The sequence below is a fragment of the Xiphophorus maculatus genome, chromosome 4, assembly GCF_002775205.1.
Source record: "Xiphophorus maculatus strain JP 163 A chromosome 4, X_maculatus-5.0-male, whole genome shotgun sequence".
Lineage (NCBI taxonomy): Eukaryota > Metazoa > Chordata > Actinopteri > Cyprinodontiformes > Poeciliidae > Xiphophorus > Xiphophorus maculatus.
Genome location: NC_036446.1, coordinates 19623365 through 19648098, shown reverse-complemented (window position 1 = coordinate 19648098; position 24734 = coordinate 19623365). Strand labels below are relative to the sequence as shown.

At 42.1% G+C, this 24734-nt stretch overlaps 1 protein-coding gene across 10 annotated transcripts in view; it reads right to left on the bottom strand.

Moving 5' to 3' along the window:
- Window positions 1-735: 735 nt before the first annotated feature.
- The window catches only part of LOC102216933 (tight junction protein ZO-1-like), a 161248-nt gene continuing 137249 nt past the window's right edge, over window positions 736-24734 (bottom strand). For 6 of the 10 annotated variants that reach the window (XM_014471224.2, XM_023332836.1, XM_023332837.1 and 3 more), the window contains 2 exons: window positions 6647-6790; window positions 736-2334 (listed from right to left, as the gene is read on the bottom strand). In XM_014471224.2, coding sequence (XP_014326710.1) covers window positions 2240-2334; window positions 6647-6790 — 239 coding nt within the window. In that variant the 3' untranslated portion in view covers window positions 736-2239. The remainder of the gene's footprint in view (window positions 2335-6646; window positions 6791-24734) is intronic. The other 4 variants (XM_023332832.1, XM_023332840.1, XM_023332833.1 and 1 more) reach the window with 2 other exon arrangements.

Sequence of the window (24734 nt, the reverse complement as noted above, 5' to 3'; positions counted from 1 at the left end):
TATTAGGGACAGAAGGCATAACGAAATATTTTTAATTAGATATACATTTTTTGTTGTTTTAGTGCAATCTATTACTCAGGTAAATGGAGTTTGGGGTTTTCATAGTCAATTTTAAATTGAATTACTGAAATAAAATAACTTTGAGATGTCCTAATTCAACTTGAGATGCACCAGTAGATCATGTATTCTTTGATCATTAACAGATTATTGTTAGATTATGAATCACAGCTCTTGCCCATTTCTAATAAGAAATTAGTGGTAGTTTTCTCAGTATGTTATAGATCATAGAACTTTATGTCTGTAAAATGATCTAAATTTGTATATCTTTAATCTTCCAATATCTTGTAATCTAACCCATTGCTGAAACACCTCATTATCCATAACCTTGTGCATCAATTTATTTATAGGTTTCCTGCACCATCTAGCCATAAACTGAGGTAGTGCAGAGCTGAGAATAGTAAAAATAAATGGCTGAGCTTAATTAACCTGTTCATATATATTGCAAAAGTGAGCTTTAAGGTGAAGACTTTATTTTACAATAACAGATGAGACATTTAGCTTAAGACCTGTTCTTTTATTTGCATTGTATTGGTTCTATTAAAAGCATGGAATCCCAATAAACCAAATGAAATAACGGGAATAAATTTGCATTGCAGTAATATCAAAATAGAACAAGGTCACATGTCTTTAAAAAATGTCAATGTAGGGATATAAAAACACCTTCCATGGACTTTATTTTAAAAATGATTTTATTTATTAATACAGTGATAAAAGTGTGTCGAAGAGGAGAAGAAAAAAAAAGTCAGCCACACGTGAAGAGCTAATATTTAGTTAAAGCTGTGTTATACTAAAAATAAAACTGTATTGGTGTGCCGTACATATTATATTGTCTATTAGTACAAAAATACATTTAAGGGCACACAATATAGCATCCAGTATCACAAATCAGTGAGGGGGGGACACCATCAGAGCACATTTTAATGTCTTTTAGTTCAAGTACTTATGAGATCCTCCAATCAGTAAAAAGTACTTTTTCTGTGTCCACAACATTGTGTCAATATATTGGTAGAAAAAGGTTCAATGTATTATTGTTGGTTACAGTTCAAAGGCTTAAGGGTATATCCAGAATAAAAAGAAAACTTGTTCACTTTCTTCTGCTTTTTAATATGTTTTCTCTAAGTTTTATACAAAAAAAAGAAAGACATACAAAAAGTTCATTTACAAAGAAAAGAAACAAGGCAATACGCTAGCTTTATTTACAGCCACTTCTTATCTGTCCTTTTCAGTAATGCATAGCAGATAAAAGAAGAGCTTACCTTTGTTATCTTTTGCCAACTGTTATTGTGTGCTAAACCCAAGTTTATTTATACAGTGGGTTCACAAAAGAATGGCAAAAACAACTGACATTATACCATAATTTATCATAAGTTATGTTTTCTCTTTATGAAAAGTGAATAATCTGCAGATAAGGCATCACTGCTTATTTGTGTGTATGAGTGCAAGAGTAACCAGGAAGGAAGAGGAAAGAAATGTCAGGTAGGAACTGAGGACAGTTACAAAACCTGAGTAAAGGACATGCATAGATCTCCCTCAGGCTGGAAGGAGAAGACCAAGTGCTCAGGGAGGTGGGGGCAAAAGGCAGGAAGCTACAGGATATAACAGGAAAAGGAAGAACAAAGGAAGGAGTGAAGGTGTCTTTAAGTGTGCTGCTTCGGTTTATCATCGTTTCCTTCAATGGATTCCTACAAACGTCCCTACATATCTCAAACTTTCAATAAAGTTACCTCAACCTGTCTAAGTCTTCATATTCTGTCCCCTGAACTGAAATCTAAATTTGGAAATAAACTCCAAAATTTCCAACAACTCCTTTTGATACTTCTACACATACTATATGCATATATAGCATAGATATACAGATAATGTTCTGAAGCATGTATGCTGCTTTGAAAGCCATCCATCCAGATACATGAATAAACTCCACTTTATATTTAGTGTTGGTATTTTAAGAGATGCATCAGAGGGTTTTACTTCACATCCAAACTTCAAACTGAGGACAGATTTTCAGTCTTGCCTTCATCTGGGTGCAGTAAACAGAACTGACCGGCTCTCCTTCATACTCCGCTGTGTGCTGTGTTTGTACGCTCGGACTGCAGCGGTAGTGCGTGTGCAGTGTGTGTGTCTTCTAATTCGAGTCCGTTGCCTTCACTTTTCCCACATTCAGCATTCCATTCGTCCCTTCTTAAAAGTGGTCAATGAGCACAGAAACGCAGTTGGCTCCCACTAGGTAGTTGGGGTCTCCGGGGAGAGACTTGTTCTGCCAGCTTTTAGGGTCACCTGCAGAGAAAATAAATGGGATGCGTCGGTGAGTGGTAATAACTGCTGTTTGCATTAATCTCCGGCTCCTGTGCATAGTCAGAAACGTTTACATAAAAAACAAATTGGTGTAAATTACTTTATAAACAACACTGAATTCAAAATGTGATCATATCCGTTGCAAGTCACATAACTGTGGACATTTGTGGCCTACTTCCAAGGGTAGTGCCACCAGAGGCCAGTAAAAGCTGTTCAGGATTTTTTTATTGAAGGTCTCCGACCTCTTGTTGACTGAATTAAAATCTAGTCACTGTGAAGACTATAAACATGGAGGTCTGTGCTAAAAGGAAGGTTCCAATCAATGATGAAGGGATGCAGAACCAGGCCAGTGCAGAAAAGCCTCAGTATGTGACAATACCATGAAGCTTACCTGGAGCTTAAATCAACTTGATCTTATTACTCTGAATATATTTATATGCCCTTTGCGGGACATAAGATATGTGAAGATATGTGAACTTAGGTTCTGCTTTTACACAAATGGGTCGGTTCTGATTCAACTTGACATGTTAGAAATATGAAGACTAAATTACATTTTTAAACAAGTACACAGGCAACCAGTCCATGGGTTAAGTACACTTTCCTCTAAATACTTAGGCTGGAGCTCTTCCACTAGCTGTCACGTCACTTGAATCTAAAGACTTACCTAAATTTGAGCAATATATTTACATTAAAAGTCCAATAGCGCTTTAAGACTGCCTTTATCTGTTCTGAACACATGTACGATGGATCAGACAGATCAGAGCTGCCTGCTCAGCAAGTTGCCTCCAGCTTTGTTAGATTTCTTATTTGGTTCAACCCCATAACGCTCAGCACCACTGCCCAAGAACAGACATTTCTAGTCAATCTTTAATTTAATTTCTCATTCTTAACACCTTGAATATCACTCTCATAACTAACTGTGAGAGGGTAGTATGCTAAAAAAAAAAGCATTATAAGTTTATACCGTAAATGTGTCAGGTGAAAATTTAGGTTTCCATTAACATAAAAACATCTGACTGTTAAAAAAAAAAAAAAAAACTTCATAATTACCGAAGCTCTATGACTCAATTTAATATTGTGATGTTTAATTAAAGCAGCATAAAACAGAAATATGTTTTCGTATCTCATGCTACATGAGCTCCCTCTTGTGGTAGTTTTTACATAACCAAATTAGACATTGGAATTGGAGCTAAAAATGTCTTCATGATTCAGCATTGTCAAAGAGATGTAGATGCTGCCAACTTGCACATTGTTGTTTTCGCATCCTTTTTGGGTCAAAAATTCATGCGTTGCCATGGGATGCAGAGGGACCTCCTGGACTATTGTGGGCTAGTACAGCTGACTTTACTGTTTAACAGGAACTGTGAATTTTTTTTATTTTTATTTGCATATGCAAATGAAAATTTTATATATATATATATATATATATATATATATATATATATATATATATATATATATATATATATGGTAGTAGGATAGCTAAACATCTTTTGAAGAGGTACATAGTTTAGAAAGGCACAGAACTACTAACCTAGAACAATGTGAAAGAGAAACAAACATGTTAAACATCACATAGTGGGATAATGATGAGCATGAGATACAAACAGCATATAGAAATAACTTCTATGAACTTTACACAAATACTTCAGACGTCAAGGTGCTTGTAAGGTGCACTCACAGACCTTAAAATGAGACACTGCATAGTGTGTTTGGTCAACTTACTGTGACTCTCAAACCCAAATTGCCCATTAATGAGGCACTTATGGAGCTAAACTGTATCAGACTGGTTCAGACTTAAGTATGAAGTAACCACAGTGAGGCCACTGTGGGCAGGAGAAGTAGAGATGAAAGGAGGCTGCCAGACTTGAATAAAAGAGTAAAAGGAGAAAGCAAAGAAGCAAAGTGAGAAGAAAAACCTCAGAAGGGGATAGAAGTAGTCCCGAGAGTGGTCTTGCTTTACAATAAGGGGATTACAATGCAGCTTCAATGATACTCCCCCAATTCTGCAGGACGACAAAGTGAGCTGACATTTCTATCAGAGCCCTATGTCTCATCTCTAAAATGAGGCTAATTAACAGCTAATCCTGACCACTGCCTAAATCACTGCTGGTTTTGAAGATAGTTTGTGGGAAGGACAAGGTTATGAAAAGAGGAAGGACTTTCTGATTTTGTTCTTGTGCTTTTGCTCTTTAGTGCGAGTAGACATTCAATTATTTCCTAAAGGCTTAAACTGTAATTTTGCTTTGGAATAACAGAGATGAACATGCAGTAAAATATATATCAGAATAATTTTAGAAGGAAATTGCACTGGGGTGCAATTTCTGGGGTGTATTGGACAATGAACGATTAAAATAAGAAAACAGACGTGTTTTGTAAGTTTTGGACGAATGTCAAGGCAGACAAGGCAAACAATTATGCGACACTGCTTGTGGCTGATTGGAAAATTGATCTAAAAAACTTTCAAATAAGGTCTGACACTTTGATCTTTGACTGTGGAAATGGATAACACAACCAAAAGGACAGAAGCATCATACTATAAAACCTTTTTAAATTTGCGTGTTTTTAAATTTGTCAACATCTATTTTTTAAAATAGTATGTTATTATTTACATAATTAGGCCCAGGTACACCTTACAATATTAACACCAACCTCTTTGCTGGTGTTGTTCATTCGCTTCAATGTAGGTGAGCTAACGTGTCAATAAATGGTTACATTACTTTAAAATCTTCTTTACAATGTTGCCAATCAGTGGCCAGAAAATACATAATTTTGTTGTCTGCCTTGTGCACTTCCATGTTCAAGGACTTAAAATTAGAGTTGTGGTGCTACATTTTTACACTGTCTTGTCTCAGACATGCGAGATTTTTTTTCACCCATTTTTGAGTGCAACGTATTGTGAAGCTAGTCACAGGATTCGAATGCAACCAATAAGGTTTAATTTGAATTTTCCAGTTGACTCCTGGGCGAAATTAAACAGATCAGAGGAGAAACATTTTCCAGTATAAATATGTGGATATTTTTCCAACTATACAGCAGGCAGAAAGAAAAAAGAACCATAAGTGAGCCATGTCAAACTCGAAAGAAACTGGGGACCCAGTGCAGCCAGTTAATCTGGAGGGCAATATTAATATTGCAGGAATGTAGAATTTTCACACATTGTTTTGGTCTTAATCTCGATTCCCTCAAGGTGTTGGTATGCTCTGGTCTTTGGTTAGGTGTTCTTGACCAGGAGTCTAACAAAAACAAATTTAAATACACATTTGTTTTATTGCACCAAACACCGAAGATCGTGAATTGATCTTCACGATTGAGACTCTGTTTACGTCTCAATCAGGCGTTTATCAACCACAGTGCTAGATTTTTTTTTTTTTTAATTCCATCACTGAATTTTCATATCCCTTGGACCAAATATGTTAATGAAATGATAATATTTTAATCATGAACACTCAGATATATGAATGCTAAACATCTGTTTTAAAAATCTACTTGGATCCCCTGCAGTCGAGATGAATTTGGTTTGCTTTTCTTGACACTTCCTGATCCAATTTTACAACTTAAGCTTACACGAAGGGGAGACAACAAAAACTGGCTATAAAAGTATATTTTCTGCTGTCTAAAAGTCAGAGTCAAAAATAACTCTTTGGAAGACAGGAGCTCTAAATTTAGAGACGAGCACCTAGGCAAGAAAGCAAGATGTCTTTGTTTATCTTTGGAATTTATGTGGAATGACAGGTTTTATTGGTTATGACGATGTCCCAGATTCCAGCAGATCTGCAGCAGATCCAGAGCTGTTTGTTCTTCAGGTCAGGATTTGGGTGGCTATGTGAAAAAAAACCTACTGAGCCGAGAAGCATGCGTTACAGTCCCGTCTGACGAAACTTAATATCTTGCAGCCAAGCATCCAGTGCATGCAAGTTAGGTAAAATGAGATAAAGTTAATATGCTGGAAAAGAAACCAGGAGAGAAATAGTGCATTGGTAATTTAAAGCAATAAAGCTTGGAAGGGAAACCAGTGATACAGCAAATGAAATTGTGTGGGTGAGTTTATCAGCATAAATGATGAAAATGAAATAAACCCAAAGAAATCATTTGTGAAAAAGGCAGATTTTTTTCCCTTAGATTGATTCTTCTTGATTAAACATTTGGAGTCTCTTAAATGTTTGATTTTGGATTAAATAAATGAAGAACCAAGGCCAGGGAAAAATGCTGATTTAACAAGTGACCGAAAATGCTGAATTTGTCACACAGCCAGCCCAAACGACCCCGGAAGAGCAGAGAGAGCAAAGCATACCCGACGAGGAGTCGGAGGATTTTAGAGCAAAAGACCAACCATCAGGGGTCATTGACGCACAGTGAGGTAAGCGCAGCTCCACAGGCTTCAAGAACTTGAGGCCGTGAGGTCCACACATCACCAGAGGGCTGAGCAAAGTCTCTCCTGTAAACACAAAACACAGTATTGTTGTGCACTCAGTTAAACGGTAAACTGTCAAGTTTGAATAATATTTTATCATAAATTAGTTTTTCATTTGAATAATTTGTATTAGATTTTATGTAAGAAATGTGTTGTATATGAAAACAAAACATCTAAGTAGTGCAGATTAGACAAAGGCAGTTAAATTTATTTTAGGTCCGCTTTACTTTAATCTTATTTTGAGATCACAAACCATAAAAATAATTCAACATTATAGGATTTTGTTCCATCTAAACACAAAGTAGGCATAGTTGAGTGTTCTGCCTGTGAACTAGAAACCTAATTCAAAGATTGAGAATTAAATGCGCTCGATTACTAAACTAGGATGAGAAAATATCTAAAATTCTACATTTTTCTGCAAGCTTTCCAATCCTATCACTTTACTAAGCAGATTAAATGACATACACTGTTCTTAGGAGAGACAATCTGACGCTCTACACGAAACGTTTAGTGCTCATTACTGAACATCCAGCCACCGGTTGGTAGCTGGATTTATTTAGCATCAAGCTGTAGCTGTTATGTCAAACCGGACTTCTGCCTTAAACCCACCTCAGAGACTCTTAACTTTAGTAAGTCTTATATTTTACTCCATTAGCCCAAAAAATCACACAACCTGCTGCCTGATGTCATAACAGTGAGGAGCAGAAGTTACAATTGTAATTAAAGCTGCAAGCAGCCTCGGGCGGCCCTCGCAGCAAGCGCCGCTCCGGCCTATTGGCCACCGCGGGGGTTCCAGCCACCGCAGAAGCTCTCGCGCGGTTTCCAGAGCCGCAGCCCGCTCCCCACCGCGGAAGCTCCGCCGCAGTTTCCAGCACCGCCGCCCGCCAGCCGCCGCAGAAGCTGTCGCGCATTTTCCACGCCCGTCCACCGGGCGACAGGCATGAATGCGTTCGGCGGCGCTCCCCGACGACTGTCGAAAAATCTGGTGCAGATCGGTCGATGCGTCGAGGAGATACGGCCGATGTATTAACTTAGGGGGCGCAGTGGAGCCAAATTACATTTCAACCTCGTTGGGCTCTTTAGAGGTGAACAAAGGTCATACATATCCAGTTTGGCGCCAATCGGATGATCTATGCGTGAATAAGAGCCAAACGTATGCATATGGCGAGGGACTGATATTCGCCATTTGGCCACGCCTACACGGTTCAGCCAGCAGCAAGCATTGACAGAGTTTATCATCCGAATCATCTTGATTAGGTCAAAAGAGCCATAAACAGAGCTTTCCAAGGAAAAAAACGGCACTTCCGGTTCCGAGGGGGCGGGGCTTAGATGACGTCATAATGTGATGACGTAGGATTGACGGGCAAGCCTCCAGGATCACTCAGGCCAAGTTTGATGCAGCTCGGTCAAAATATGTGGAATGTAGAGGCAAACGTATACGAACGGCGTTGCCGCCATTGAACACTCTTGGCACTTTAAAGCAAGTGAGATCAACTTCCTATCTGTCATCCAACACAGAATCAACTTGATTAGGTCAAGAGAGCCATAAACAGAGCTTTCCAAGGAAAAAAACGGCACTTCCGGTTCCGAGGGGGCGGGGCTTAGATGACGTCATAATGTGATGACGTAGGATTGACGGGCAAGCCTCCAGGATCACTCAGGCCAAGTTTGATGCAGCTCGGTCAAAATATGTGGAATGTAGAGGCAAACGTATACGAACGGCGTTGCCGCCATTGAAAACTCTTGGCACTTTAAAGCAAGCGAGACCAACTTCCTATCTGTCATCCAACACAGAATCACCTTGATTAGGTCAAGAGAGCCATAGATGAAAGTTTCCAAGGAAAAAAATAGCACTTCCTGTTCTGAGGGGGCGGGGCTTAGATGACGTCATAATCTGATGACATAGAATTTTCAGGTATCACACCAGCATCACTCAAGCCAAGTTTGGTGCAGCTCGGTCGAAACATGTGGAATCTAGAAGCAAACGTATGGCATCGGCGTTACAGGTCACTTCGCCACGCCGCCACGCCCAGCTGCTATCTCAAAGCCGGTCAGGGTTGGAATCCTCAACACACCAACATGTCTTCTGTGTCTGGACACAGTTTCATGTTGATTAGGTCAAAGGGCTAAGATAGCGACCGTTCACAGTAAAACATGACACTTCCTGTTCTCAGGGGGCGTGGCCTAAGTGATGTCATCATTTCACCACAGGGTATTTTAGGACACCCGATGACGATCAATCACTGAAAGTTTGGTCCCTCTATGTGTTTTTTTATAGGAAATATAAGAGTTTCGTGTTTCATGGCGAGTAGGTGAACTTTGACCCCTGCTAACCCCCCTTCAACATGCTCCAAAACTCACCAATTTGATAACTTTAAATCAAACATGCCTTATGATCAGACTGACCGAGTTTGAAGCCGATCAATCGAAATCCCTAGGAGGAGTTCGATCAAATACGAAGGCTGTAAACAGCAAAATCGAGGAAAAAAATGGACGTTCAATACAAAATGGCCGACTTTCTGTGATAGTTGGCTTATAACATTAAATGTAAGTTCTGAGTCTTTTGGTGAGCTCTACAAGTGTACCAAATTTCATGTCTCTACGATGAAGTACGTTCATACCATTGTGTCAACAGAAAATTGCTAGTTGCCGCCGTTCAGCAATTTTTTTTGCGATTTTTGCGACAACCTTAAAATTCAAAATTTTTAAATTTTCTAGTCGCGACCGCCAAGTTTGGTGAGTTTTTGAATATGATAAAGCCCCCAAAAAGGCACACGAAGAGGTGGGAAGAATCGTAATAATAATAATTAAAGCTGCAAGCAGCCTCGGGCGGCCCTCGCAGCAAGCGCCGCTCCGGCCTATTGGCCACCGCGGGGGTTCCGGCCACCGCAGAAGCTCTCGCGCGCTTTCCAGAGCCGCAGCCTGCTCCCCACCGCGGAAGCTCTGCCGCAGATTCCAGCATCGCCGCCCGCCAGCCGCCGCAGAAGCTGTCGCGCATTTTCCCCGCCCGTCCACCGGGCGACAGGCGTGAATGCGTTCAGCGGCGCTCCCCGACGACTGTCAAAAAATCTGGTGCAGATCGGTTGATGCGTCGAGGAGATACGGCCGATGTATCAACTTAGGGGGCGCAGTGGAGTCAAATTACATCTCAAACCCGTCGGGCTCTTTAGAGGTGAACAAAGGTCATACATGTCCAGTTTGGCGCCAATCGGATGATCCATGTGTGAATTAGAACCAAACGTATGTATATGGCGAGGGACTGATATTCGCCATTTGGCCACGCCCACACGGTTCAGCCAGCTGCGAGCATTGACAGAGTTTATCATCCAAATCATCTTGATTAGGTCAAGAGAGCCATAAACAGAGCTTTCCAAGGAAAAAAACGGCACTTCCGGTTCCGAGGGGGCGGGGCTTAGATGACGTCATAATGTGATGACGTAGGATTGACGGGCAAGCCTCCAGGATCACTCAGGCCAAGTTTGATGCAGCTCGGTCAAAATATGTGGAAGGTAGAGGCAAACGTATACGAACGGCGTTGCCGCCATTGAAAACTGTTGGCACTTTAAAGCAAGCGAGACCAACTTCCTATCTGTCATCCAACACAGAATCACCTTGATTAGGTCAAGAGAGCCATAGATGAAAGTTTCCAAGGAAAAAAATAGCACTTCCTGTTCTGAGGGGGCGGGGCTTAGATGACGTCATAATCTGATGACATAGAATTTTCAGGTATCACACCAGCATCACTCAAGCCAAGTTTGGTGCAGCTCGGTCGAAACATGTGGAATCTAGAAGCAAACGTATGGCATCGGCGTTACAGGTCACTTCGCCACGCCGCCACACCCAGCTGCTTCATCGCAGCCGGTCAGGGCTTGGATCCACAACACACCAACATGTCTTCTGTCTCTGGACACAGTTTCATGTTGATTAGGTCAAAGGGCTAAGATAGCGACCGTTCACAGTAAAACATGACACTTCCTGTTCTCAGGGGGCGTGGCCTAAGTGATGTCATCATTTCACCACAGGGTATTTTAGGACACCCGATGACGGCCAATCACTGAACGTTTGGTGTCTCTGTGAGTTTCTGTGCAGGATATATAAGAGTTTGGTGTTTCATGGCGAGTAGGTGAACTTTGACCCCTGGTAACCCCCCTTCAGCAAGCTCATACAGTCACCAATTTGATAACTTTAAATCAAACATGCCTTATGATCAGACTGACCGAGTTTGAAGCCGATCAATCGAAATCCCTAGGAGGAGTTCGATCAAATACGAAGGCTGTAAACGTCAAACTCGAGGTCCAAAATGGACCTTCAATAGAAAATGGCCGACTTCCTGTTGGGTTTCGACCATGGCTCTAATAGACTTTTTTGTACGTCCTGACAAGATACACATATGTACCAAGTTTCGTAATTCTAGGTTAAAGCATGGCTTGGGGCTGTTCATTTAAAATACTCTAGGGGGCGCTATAGATAAATTAGGCCACGCCCACCAAATTTTGTTATGAATTCCTGTCGGTGGGTGGATAAGGATCCATCCTAGTGAGTTTGGAGCAGCTGGGCCCGAAATTGTGGAATTCAGAGCCAAACGTATGGCAACAGCGTTACAGGTCACTTCGCCACGCCGCCACGCCCACCTGCTATGTCAAAGCCGGTCGGGGTTGGAATGCTCAACACACCAACATGTCTTCTGTCTCTGGACACAGTTTCATGTTGATGAGGTCAAAGGGCTAAGATAGCGACCGTTCACAGTAAAACATGACACTTCCTGTTCTCAGGGGGCGTGGCCTAAGTGATGTCATCATTTCACCACAGGGTATTTTAGGACACCCGATGACGATCAATCAGTGAAAGTTTGGTCCCTCTATGTGTTTTTATATAGGAAATATAAGAGTTTCGTGTTTCATGGCGAGTAGGTGAACTTTGACCCCTGCTAACCCCCCTTCAGCATGCTCCAAAACTCACCAATTTGATAACTTTAAATCAAACATGCCTTATGATCAGACTGACCAAGTTTGAAGCTGATCAATCGAAATCCCTAGGAGGAGTTCGATCAAATACGAAGGTTGTAAACGTCAAAATCGAGGTAAAAAATGGACGTTCAAGACAAAATGGCCGACTTCCTGTGATAGTTGGCTAATAACATTAAATGTAAGTTCTGAGTCTTTTGGGGAGCTCTACAAGTGTACCAAATTTCATGTCTCTACGATGAAATACGTTCATACCATTGTGTCAACAGAAAATTGCTAGTTGCCGCCGTTGAGCAATTTTTTTTGCGATTTTTGCGACAACCTTAAAATTCAAAATTTTAAAATTTTCTAGTCGCGACCGCCAAGTTTGGTGAGTTTTTGAATATGATAAAGCCCCCAAAAAGGCACACGAAGAGGTGGGAAGAATCGTAATAATAATAATTAAAGCTGCAAGCAGCCTCGGGCGGCCCTCGCAGCAAGCGCCGCTCCGGCCTATTGGCCACCGCGGGGGTTCCAGCCACCGCAGAAGGTCTCGCACGATTTCCAGAGCCGCAGCCAACTCCCGACCGCAGAAGCTCCGCCGCAGTTTTCAGCACCGCCGCCCGCTAGCCACCGCAGAAGCTGTCGCGCATTTTCCACGCCCGTCCACCGTGCGACACGCGTGAATGCGTTCGGCGGCGCTCCCCGACGACTGTCAAAAAATCTGGTGCAGATCGGTCGATGCGTCGAGGAGATACGGCCCATGTATTAACTTAGGGGGCGCAGTGGAGTCAAATTACATCTCAAACCCGTTGGGCTCTTTAGAGCAGAACAAAGGTCATACATATCCAGTTTGGTGCCAATCGGATGATCCATGTGTGAATTAGAGCCAAACGTATGTATATGGCGAGGGACTGATATTCGCCGTTTGGCCACGCCCACACGGTTCAGCCAGCAGCGAGCATTGACAGAGTTTATCATCCGAATCATCTTGATTAGGTCAAGAGAGCCATAAACAGAGCTTTCCAAGGAAAAAAACGGCACTTCCGGTTCTGAGGGGGCGGGGCTTAGATGACGTCATAATATGATGACATAGGGTCGTCAGGGATCCCGCCAGGGTCACTCGTGCAAGGTTTGGTGCAGAAGCTATCGACCGTTCACAGTAGAATTACAAATTTTTAATTTTTTCCTACATAACAAAATTGAACTCTTTCATTCCGTAGGGCAATGCTGCCCTCTGGTGTCGAATTACTGAAATAATGAAACTATTTCAGTAATGTCAGTAATTCGACACCAGAGGGCAGCATTGCCCTACACATGACAAAGCCCTTTGTATTACACAGTCGATCACAGGGGAACTTTGAGCCTTGCTAACCCCCCTTCAACATGCTCCAAAACTCACCAATTTGATAACTTTAAATCAGACATGCCTTATGATCAGACTGACCGAGTTTGAAGCCGATCAATCGAAATCCCTAGGAGGAGTTCGATCAAATACGAAGGCTGTAAACGTCAATATCGAGGTCAAATGAAATTCAATCTAAAATGGCCGACTTCCTGTTGGGTTTAGAGCATGGCTCCAAGAGACTTTTTTGTACGTCCTGACAAGATACACATATGTACCAAGTTTCGTAATTCTAGGATAAAGCATGGCCTGGGGCTGTTCATTTAAAATACTCTAGGGGTCGCTATAGAAAAATTAGGCCACGCCCACCAAATATCGCTATGGATTCCTGTTCGGGGATGGATAAGGATCCATCCTAGTGAGTTTGGAGCAGCTCACCCCGAAACTGTGGAATTCAGAGCCAAACGAAATTCGATGGCGTTCGCAACGCCGCCACGCCCACCTGCTTCATCGCAGCCGGTCGGGGTTGGAATCCACAACACACCAACATGTCTTCTGTCTCTGGACACAGTTTCATGTTGATTAGGTCAAAGGGCTAAGATAGCGACCGTTCACAGTAAAACATGACACTTCCTGTTCTCAGGGGGCGTGACTTAAGTGATGTCATCATTTCACCACAGGGTATTTTAGGACATCTTATGACAATCAATCACTGAACGTTTGGTCCCTCTATGTGTTTTTATATAGGAAATATAAGAGTTTCGTGTTTCATGGCGAGTAGGTGAACTTTGACCCCTGCTAACCTCCCTTCACCATGCTCCAAAACTCACCAATTTGATAACTTTAAATCAGACATGCCTTATGATCAGACTGACCGAGTTTGAAGCCGATCAATCGAAATCCCTAGGAGGAGTTCGATCAAATACGAAGGCTGTAAACGTCAAACTCGAGGTCCAAAATGGACCTTCAATACAAAATGGCCGACTTCCTGTTGGGTTTAGAGCATGGCTCCAAGAGACTTTTTTGTACGTCCTGAAAAGATACACATATGTACCAAGTTTCGTAATTCTAGGATAAAGCATGGCCTGGGGCTGTTCATTTAAAATACTCTAGGGGTCGCTATAGAGAAATTAGGCCACGCCCACCAAATTTTGTTATGAATTCCTGTCGGTGGGTGGATAAGGATCCATCCTAGTGAGTTTGGAGCAGCTGGGCCCGAAATTGTGGAATTCAGAGCCAAACGAAATTCGACGGCGTTCGCAACGCCGCCACGCCCACCTGCTTCATCGCAGCCGGTCGGGGTTGGATTACTCAACACACCAACATGTCTTCTGTCTCTGGACACAGTTTCATGTTGATTAGGTCAAAGGGCTAAGATAGCGACCGTTCACAGTAAAACATGACACTTCCTGTTCTCAGGGGGCGTGGCCTACTTAAAAAAATAATTTCACCACAGGGTATTTTAGGACACCCGATGACGACCAATCTCTGAAAGTTTGGTCCCTCTCTGTGTTTTTGTATAGGAAATATAAGAGTTTCGTGTTTCATGGCGAGTAGGTGAACTTTGACCCCTGCTAACCCCCCTTCAGCATGCTCCAAAACTCACCAATTTGATAACTTTAAATCAAACATGCCTTATGATCAGACTGACCAAGTTTGAAGCTGATCAATCGAAATCCCTAGGAGGAGTTCGATCAAATACGAAGGTTGTAAACGTCAAAATCGAGGTAAAAAATGGACGTTCAAGACAAAATGGCCGACTTCCTGTGATAGTTGGCTAATAACATTAAATGTAAGTTCTGAGTCTTTTGGGGAGCTCTACAAGTGTACCAAATTTCATGTCTCTACGATGAAATACGTTCATACCATTGTGTCAACAGAAAATTGCTAGTTGCCGCCGTTGAGCAATTTTTTTTGCGATTTTTGCGACAACCTTAAAATTCAAAATTTTAAAATTTTCTAGTCGCGACCGCCAAGTTTGGTGAGTTTTTGAATATGATAAAGCCCCCAAAAAGGCAATTCATTTGGGTGGAAGAATAATAAGAATAATAATTAAAGCTGCAAGCAGCCTCGGGCGGCCCTCGCAGCAAGCGCCGCTCCGGCCTATTGGCCACCGCGGGGGTTCCAGCCACCGCAGAAGGTCTCGCACGATTTCCAGAGCCGCAGCCAACTCCCGACCGCAGAAGCTCCGCCGCAGTTTTCAGCACCGCCGCCCGCTAGCCACCGCAGAAGCTGTCGCGCATTTTCCCCGCCCGTCCACCAGGCGACACGCGTGAATGCGTTCGGCAGCGCTCCCCGACGACTGTCAAAAAATGTGGCGCAGATCGGTCGATGCGTCGAGGAGATACAACCCATGTATTAACTTAGGGGGCGCAGTGGAGCCAAATTACATTTCAAACCCGTTGGGCTCTTTAGAGGTGAACAAAGGTCATACAGATCCAGTTTGGAGCCAATCGGATGATCTATGCCTGAATAAGAGCCAAACGTATGCATATGGCGAGGGACTGATATTCGCCATTTGGCCACGCCCACACGGTTCAGCCAGCAGCGAGCATTGACAGAGTTTATCATCCGAATCATCGTGATTAGGTCAAGAGAGCCATAAACAGAGCTTTCCAAGGAAAAAAATGGCACTTCCTGTTGTGAGGGGGCGGGGCTTAGATGACGTCATAATGTGATGACGTAGGATCGACGGGCATACCACCAGGATTACTCAGGCAAAGTTTGATGCAGCTCGGTCAAAATATGTGGAATGTAAGCAGACCAACTTCCTTTCTGTCCTCCAACACAGAATCAACTATGATTAGGTCCCAGAGAGCCATAAACAGAGCTTTCCAAGGAAAAAAAAAAAACGGCACTTGTATGTCTTTCCGTTCCCGAGGGGGGGCGGGGCGTAGATGACGTCATAAGGGTGATGACGTAGGATTGACGGGCAAGCTCCAGGATCACTCAGGCCAGGTTTGATGCAGCTTCGGTCAAAATAGGTGGAATGTAGAGGCAAACGCTACCGACGGCGTTGTCCCCAGCCATTTGAAAATCTTGCACTTTCACGTCAAGCGAGAAATCAACTTCGATCTGTCAGCCAACACAGAAGCAACTTGATAGGGTCAAGAGAGCCATAAACAGAGCTTGCCCAAGGAAAAAACGGCACGTTTCCGTTCCCAGGGGGCGGGCGTAGATGACGGCATAAAATGTGATGACTTAGGATTGACGGGCAAGCCCTCCAGGATCACTATGGCCAGTTTGATGCAGCTCGGTCCGAAAACATGTGGAATCTAGAGCAAAACGTATGGCATCGGCGTTACAGGTCCACTTCGCCACGCCGCCACGCCCAGACTGATATCGCAAGCAGTCAGGGGCTGGAAGCCTCAAACACCAACATGTCTTCTGTCGTCTGGACACAGTTTAATTTGATTAGGTCAAAGGGCTAAGATAGCGACCGTTCACAGTAAAACATGACACTTCCTGTTCTCAGGGGGCGTGGCCTAAGTGATGTCATCATTTGACCACAGGGTATTTTGGACACCTAATGATGATCAATAATTTAAAGTTTGGCATCTCTGTGAGTTTCTGTGCAGGATATATAAGAGTTTCGTGTTTCATGGCGAGTAGGTGAACTTTGACCCCTGGTAACCCCCTTCAGCAAGCTCATACAGTCACCAATTTGATAACTTTAAATCAGACATGCCTTATGATCAGACTGACCGAGTTTGAAGCCGATCAATCGAAATCCCTAGGAGGAGTTCGATCAAATGCAAAGGCTGTAAACGTCAAAATCGAGGTCAAATGAACTTCAATCTAAAATGGCCGACTTCCTGTTGGGTTTAGAGCATGGCTCTAAGAGACTTTTTTGTACGTCCCGACAAGATACACATGTGTACCAAGTTTCGTAATTCTAGGTTTAAGCATGGCTTGGGGCTGTTCATTTAAAATACTCTAGGGGTCGCTATAGAAAAATTAGGCCACGCCCACCAAATATCGCTATGGATTCCTGTTCGGGGATGGATAAGGATCCATCCTAGTGAGTTTGGAGCAGCTCACCCCGAAACTGTGGAATTCAGAGCCAAACGAAATTCGATGGCGTTCGCAACGCCGCCACGCCCACCTGCTTCATCGCAGCCGGTCGGGGTTGGAATCCAAACACACCAACATGTCTTCTGTCTCTGGACACAGTTTCATGTTGATTAGGTCAAAGGGCTAAGATAGCGACCGTTCACAGTAAAACATTACACTTCCTGCTCTCAGGGGGCGTGGCCTACATAAAAAAAAAATTTCACTGCAGGGTATTTAGGACACCCGATGACGATCAATCACTGAAAGTTTGGTCCCTCTATGTGTTTTTGTATAGGAAATATAAGAGGTTTTTGTTTCATGGCGTGTAGGTGAACTTTGACCCCTGGTAACCCCCCTTCAACATGCTCCAAAACTCACCAATTTGATAACTTTAAATCAGACATGCCTTATGATCAGACTGACCAAGTTTGAAGTCGATCAATCGAAATCCCTAGGAGGAGTTCGATCAAATACGAAGGCTGTAAACGTCAAAATCGAGGTAAAAAATGGACGTTCAATACAAAATGGCCGACTTCCTGTGATAGTTGGCTTATAACATTAAATGTAAGTTCTGAGTCTTTTGGTGAGCTCTACATGTGTACCAAATTTCATGTCTCTACGATGAAGTACGTTCATACCATTGTGTCAACAGAAAATTGCTAGTTGCTGCCGTTCAGCAATTTTTTTTGCGATTTTTGCGACAACCTTAAAATTCAAAATTTTTAAATTTTCTAGTCGCCACCGCCAAGTTTGGTGAGTTTTTGAATATGATAAAGCCCCCAAAAAGGCTCCTCTTTAGGGGGGCAGAATCGTAATAATAATAAGAAACAGTACAGAAACAATAGGCCTTCGCAGCGCTTTGCTGCTCGGGCCTAATAATAATAATAATAAACAGCACAGATACAATAGGCCTTCGCAGCGCTTTGCTGCTCGGGCCTAATTAAAGCTGCAAGCAGCCTCGGGCGGCCCTCGCAGCAAGCGCCGCTCCGGCCTATTGGCCACCGCGGGGGTTCCGGCCACCGCAGAAGCTCTCGCTCGGTTTCCAGAGCCGCAGCCCGCTCCCCACCGCAGAAGCTCCGGCGCAGTTTCCAGCACCGCCGCCCGCCAGCCGCCGCAGAAGCTGTCGCGCATTTTCCCCGCCCGTCCACCGGGCGATACGCGTGAATGCGTTCGGCGGCGCTGCCCGACGACTGTCGAAAAATCTGGCGCAGATCGGTCGATGCGTCGAGGAGATACAACCCATGTATTACCTTAGGGGGCGCAGTGGCGCCAAATTACATTTCAAACCCGTTGGGCTCTTTAGAGGTGAACAAAGGTCATACATATCCAGTTTGGCGCCAATCGGATGATCTATGCCTGAATAAGAACCAAACGTATGCATATGGCGAGGGACTGATATTCGCCGTTTGGCCACGCCCACAGGGTTCAGCCAGCAGCGAGCATTGACAGAGTTTATCATCCGAATCATCTTGATTAGGTCAAGAGAGCCATAAACGGAGCTTTCCAAGTAAAAAAACGGCACTTCCTGTTCTGAGGGGGCGGGGCTTATATGACGTCATAATATGATGACATAGGGTCGTCAAGGAACCCACCAGGGTCACTCGTGCAAAGTTTGGTGCAGAAGCTATCGACCGTTCACAGTAAAATACAAGACTTCCTGTTGTCAGAGGGCGTGGCCTAGGTGATGTCATCATTTGACCATTGGATATTATTGGACACAAGATAATGATCAATAACTCAAACTTTGGTGTCTCTGTCAGTTTTTGTGTTAGAATTACAAATTATTTAATTTTTTCCTTTTCAATTCAACATTGAACTGTCATTCCGTAGGGCAATGCTGCCCTCTGGTGTCGAATTACTGAAATTACTGAAATAGTTTCATTATTTCAGTAATTCGACACCAGAGGGCAGCATTGCCCTACGGAATGACTAAATATCCCCTTTGTAATTGACTGTGTAATATGTCAATCACAGGGGATCTTTGACCCCTGCTAACCCCCCTTCAACATGCTCCAAAACTCACCAATTTGATAACTTTAAATCAAACATGCCTTGTGATCAGACTGACCAAGTTTGAAGTCGATCAATCGAAATCCCTAGGAGGAGTTCGATCAAATACGAAGGCTGTAAACGTCAAAATCGAGGTCAAATGAACTTCAATCTAAAATGGCCGACTTTCTGTTGGGTTTAGAGCATGGCTCTAAGAGACTTTTTTGTACGTCCTGACAAGATACACATGTGTACCAAGTTTCGTAATTCTAAGTTAAAGCATCGCTTGGGGCTGATTTTTAAAAATATTCTAGGGGACCGTATAGAGAAATTAGGCCACGCCCACCAAATTTCGCTATGGATTCCTGTTGGCAGGTTGATAAGGATCCATCCTAGTGAGTTTGGAGCAGCTCACCCCGAAACTGTGGAATTCAGAGCCAAACGAAATTCGATGGCGTTCGCAACGCCGCCACGCCCACCTGCTTCATCGCAGCCGGTCGGGGTTGGAATCCCCAACACACCAACATGTCTTCTGTCTCTGGACACAGTTTCATGTTGATTAGGTCAAAGGGCTAAGATAGCGACCGTTCACAGTAAAACATGACACTTCCTGTTCTCAGGGGGCGTGGCTTAAGTGATGTCATCATTTCACCACAGGGTATTTTAGGACATCTTATGACAATCAATCACTGAACGTTTGGTCCCTCTATGTGTTTTTATATAGGAAATATAAGAGTTTCGTGTTTCATGGCGAGTAGGTGAACTTTGACCCCTGCTAACCCCCCTTCAACATGCTCCAAAACTCACCAATTTGATAACTTTAAATCAGACATGCCTTATGATCAGACTGACCGAGTTTGAAGCCGATCAATCGAAATCCCTAGGAGGAGTTCGATCAAATACGAAGGCTGTAAACGTCAAACTCGAGGTCCAAAATGGACCTTCAATACAAAATGGCCGACTTCCTGTTGGGTTTAGAGCATGGCTCCAAGAGACATTTTTGTACATCCTAAAAAGATACACATATGTACCAAGTTTCGTAATTCTAGGATAAAGCATGGCCTGGGGCTGTTCATTTAAAATACTCTAGGGGTCGCTATAGAGAAATTAGGCCACGCCCACCAAATTTTGTTATGAATTCCTGTCGGTGGGTGGATAAGGATCCATCCTAGTGAGTTTGGAGCAGCTGGGCCCGAAATTGTGGAATTTAGAGCCAAACGAAATTCGACGGCGTTCGCAACGCCGCCACGCCCACCTGCTTCATCGCAGCCGGTCGGGGTTGGAATCCACAACACACCAACATGTCTTCTGTCTCTGGACACAGTTTCATGTTGATTAGGTCAAAGGGCTAAGATAGCGACCGTTCACAGTAAAACATGACACTTCCTGTTCTCAGGGGGCGTGGCCTACTTAAAAAAATAATTTCACCACAGGGTATTTTAGGACACCCGATGACGACCAATCTCTGAAAGTTTGGTCCCTCTCTGTGTTTTTGTATAGGAAATATAAGAGTTTCGTGTTTCATGGCGAGTAGGTGAACTTTGACCCCTGCTAACCCCCCTTCAACATACTCAAAACTCACCAATTTGATAACTTTAAATCAAACATGCCTTATGATCAGACTGACCAAGTTTGAAGCCGATCAATCGAAATCCCTAGGAGGAGTTCGATCAAATACGAAGGCTGTAAACGTCAAAATCGAGGTAAAAAATGGACGTTCAAGACAAAATGGCCGACTTCCTGTGATAGTTGGCTAATAACATTAAATGTAAGTTCTGAGTCTTTTGGGGAGCTCTACAAGTGTACCAAATTTCATGTCTCTACGATGAAATACGTTCATACCATTGTGTCAACAGAAAATTGCTAGTTGCCGCCGTTGAGCAATTTTTTTTGCGATTTTTGCGACAACCTTAAAATTCAAAATTTTAAAATTTTCTAGTCGCGACCGCCAAGTTTGGTGAGTTTTTGAATATGATAAAGCCCCCAAAAAGGCAATTCATTTGGGTGGAAGAATAATAAGAATAATAATAATAATAATAATAAACAGCACAGATACAATAGGCCTTCGCAGCGCTTTGCTGCTCGGGCCTAATAAGAAACAGTACAGATACAATAGGCCTTCGCAGCGCTTTGCTGCTCGGGCCTAATAAGAAACAGTACAGAAACAATAGGCCTTCGCAGCGCTTTGCTGCTCGGGCCTAAAAAGTTCGGTCTTGTACAAAGTTTTCACTGGAAAATACATGCTCAGTTTTGACCACATTTTATTTTATTTTTTTGCAGAAGAGTCTTTTTCAGGGAAGTTGGAGTGTGTTGTACAGTAAACTTAGTCAACATAGCTTAAATTAGAAAAACTAAATTGCACAACACATAAAAAGTTAGATGTTCACAGTAAAGTAAGAAACCACATAAAAGATTCCCTCACATAAACACACACATGCAAAACTGTGAGGGTTGCTCTGTAAAGATACCCTAATAACCGTAATTTCCTGACTTTAATTTGCTCGTTAAAACCAAAGCCGAAGAACGATTGTGATTAAATACGAGCCGATGTCAAACTTTATATAGACACACAATCAAAAGCTCTAAAGTTTTGTAAGTGGCTTCCTAGCACTGTGAAAATTAAAATAATTAACCTTCCCAAAGCATTGGAAAGCTATAAATCCCTTCCTGTGTTGTCCTTCCTTAAGACTTTTACATCTAAAGCAGCTTTGCCGTTAAAGGCACAATAGACTTACAGCCTTGCAGAAACATTCATACCACTTAAACGTATCACATTCTGTCCCTTTACAGCTACACTCTTTACTGTGTTTTATTTGGATTCCATGTGGTAGCATGGAATCTAGAAGTAATTGTGAAGCAAAGGAAAAATCATACATGGTTTTCAAAACACTTTAAAAATAAAAATCTTAAAGGTGTGTGCACATCTATTCACACTTTGTTTAGACGCTCCTAAATAAAATGTCAATAATATACACTGAGGTTTGCATAGTTTAAAAGTGTCGTCAATGTAACACTACATTTAGCCAACAGTTCTTGAGATATCTAAACTGTTGCTGTTTGAAAAAACGAGGACCAAGTTCTATGCTGGATAAAACAGTGTAGAGCAATTGTTATTTATTTGTTTGATTTGAAGTGTTCAGATTATTAAATTACCTTGTCATGGATTAGTTTTTTCTTTGAACTGACCAGGATTAGGAGATTTCATGACCTGGAGTTTGAATAATTTGATTCAGATGGCTCCAGAAACTCATGTTATGTTTTTGAATGCCTTCTCTAATAATTGGCACAATACCTACTTAGATTTTTACTTTTCCACGACCAGTCATTGTTTTGCAAACACCATTGGGAATAATTTCTCATTAATTACATTTTTTAGTATCACATCACCTTTATTGTTTAATATGCAAAGCTACAGTTGATGAAAGCTTAATCAGATAAATCAGTGGACCTGCTGAACTTTGTCTGGCAACTTGATTAAATTGATTAATAAAGCTTTTGTTTTGCTGTTGATGAACAAAAGGGACTCGCTGCCAGGCAGCCCCAGCAAAAATGAGGCTCAGAGTTTGTGGACAGTGTGGATAGCTCTGTAAAATGGATTGAAAGTGCTTGGCTTTAATGTACCCTGGTTTGAGAGGGCGGTGCTGGTGACCTTGTTCCTTAACTGGGTTATAAAACGGCTTTAAGGATCAATACCGAGGCTTGCAATCTGGTCTGTTGCAGGGGCAGTGAAACTTTTTACGGGTTAGTCTACATTACATTACGATCATCTTAATGTTGCATGATTGATGGTGTTGAGGAACCAGTGGAAATACAGAAACCTTCCTCAGTAGACCAAGAAAAAAAAATAAATTCAAGGGTATTTAATAATGAGTAAATTTACAAGAAAGGACATCTCTGTTTATGAATGTAAATTTGAAACCGAGAATTTTGATTGCTACACAAAATGTCTTTCTTTTTTGATTTTCTGCCAACTCATACACCTTGCAGTTACTAAAGCCTCTTTCACACTAGACTGAGGCTTCATGGGGTTCATCCAGAAAGCAGTGAACTCTTCCCTTACCCTTGACCTGGATGAAAGGGAGAGTTCACTGTTTTTGAGAATTCACAAAACTTGCATGATGAGCTCATGCTGGTTCTTTATCGCAGTGGAAGTAAATCAAGGTTGCTCTTTTGGGGAGCCTGGTAGCAGGATTATCCTTTTACGAATGACACCAAGCAGTCTCTTCACTGATAGAGGTAGCATCACATTCACATTCCTTGACATACAAATTGGTATGCGGGTCAAAATTGGGTCCCAGCTGCGGGGAAGCATACACAACTCCATATTATGCATAGGTGGGGTGATAAAACAAAAACTTTGAGTCGTTTTATATTGTAGTGCAAATGTAAAATAGTAAAAGGTAAACATTTATTTGCACAAAGTGTGTAAAACACTTTTTCCACATTACAATTGACTGCAGTTTTCCCGTTTTGAATATTTTAGGATTAGCAAAATTATTCGTATTTGTTAATTTGAGACCTAAATGTTTAATGTTGTACAGTGAGCACTAGTTAGTGTTTTTAGAGTGTGTAAACTGTTTTGAACTACAATGGTATGCATGTTTTAGTTGGGGTCTGATTAGATGAATTAAAAAATAACTCTAAATTGAAACAGACAATTCAGTTCAGTTGTGCTCAGGTTGCTGCTAAGGGTTTTCATTCTTTATATTGAAAGAGGAGTTTCCCCCCCCCCTTAAAGTTCAGAAATATCTTCACATTTGTCCAGACTTAATCATCCTTCCTATTATTTTATTGCAAAATAGCAAATTTCCACCTATTCCTGACAGACGATTCTATGACATTGAACTATTTCTTTTTCTCCTAACAGTCCTAATTGACTGTATTTGAATAACCGTGAAAGATATGATTATAATAGGATTTTTGGTTGATCTCGTCTCTGACAGGCACCTTTGAGTTCTTCACAGTTTTTTCAGCAGAGAAGAATAATTTATTTTATCTTTTTTCAATTTTGAGCTTAGTTTAATGGCAGAAATATACGTTCACAGACCAAAATGAGAGACAAGTTGAAAGTAAAGCAAGGTTTCTGTCTGAGGAGAATCTTGACTGAATATGTAAGACATTGTGGACTGATTTCGCTTTTTCAATGAATAAGCAGGTAAGAATATACGAGGATTCTCTGCAGTTTGCTATCTGTTTAAAATATGCTGTTAAGTTGAAATGCAAGAGTTGAAAGTAAAGACAAAATGTACTTCCTAGTCTAGCATTCTGCTTTGTGAAGCATGCATTAATTTTTGAGACTTTGGATGCACATCTGTTTTGCTCTGCCAGTATTAATTACAGTTATCATTTTATTAATCCTCTTCACTCAATCGCTGCTCCCCCAACATGTTAGCGAAGCCCACCTGTTTCAGCGGTGAAGATTGGGTCAGTGCTGTTATTGGGACTCGGTCAAGATGGAGGTGTTTTTTTCTTTTGGCAGGTGGGCCAAAGTGAGCAGATTGTGTTAATTCTGAATGTCCATATTTATATTGATGGCCGTTTATCAACTTGACTCTCAATTTGTGCGAGTGGAAAAGACCTGCAGTAATGACATACCTCATTCTGCACATGAAAAAGCTTATTATTTAATTCTATTTTT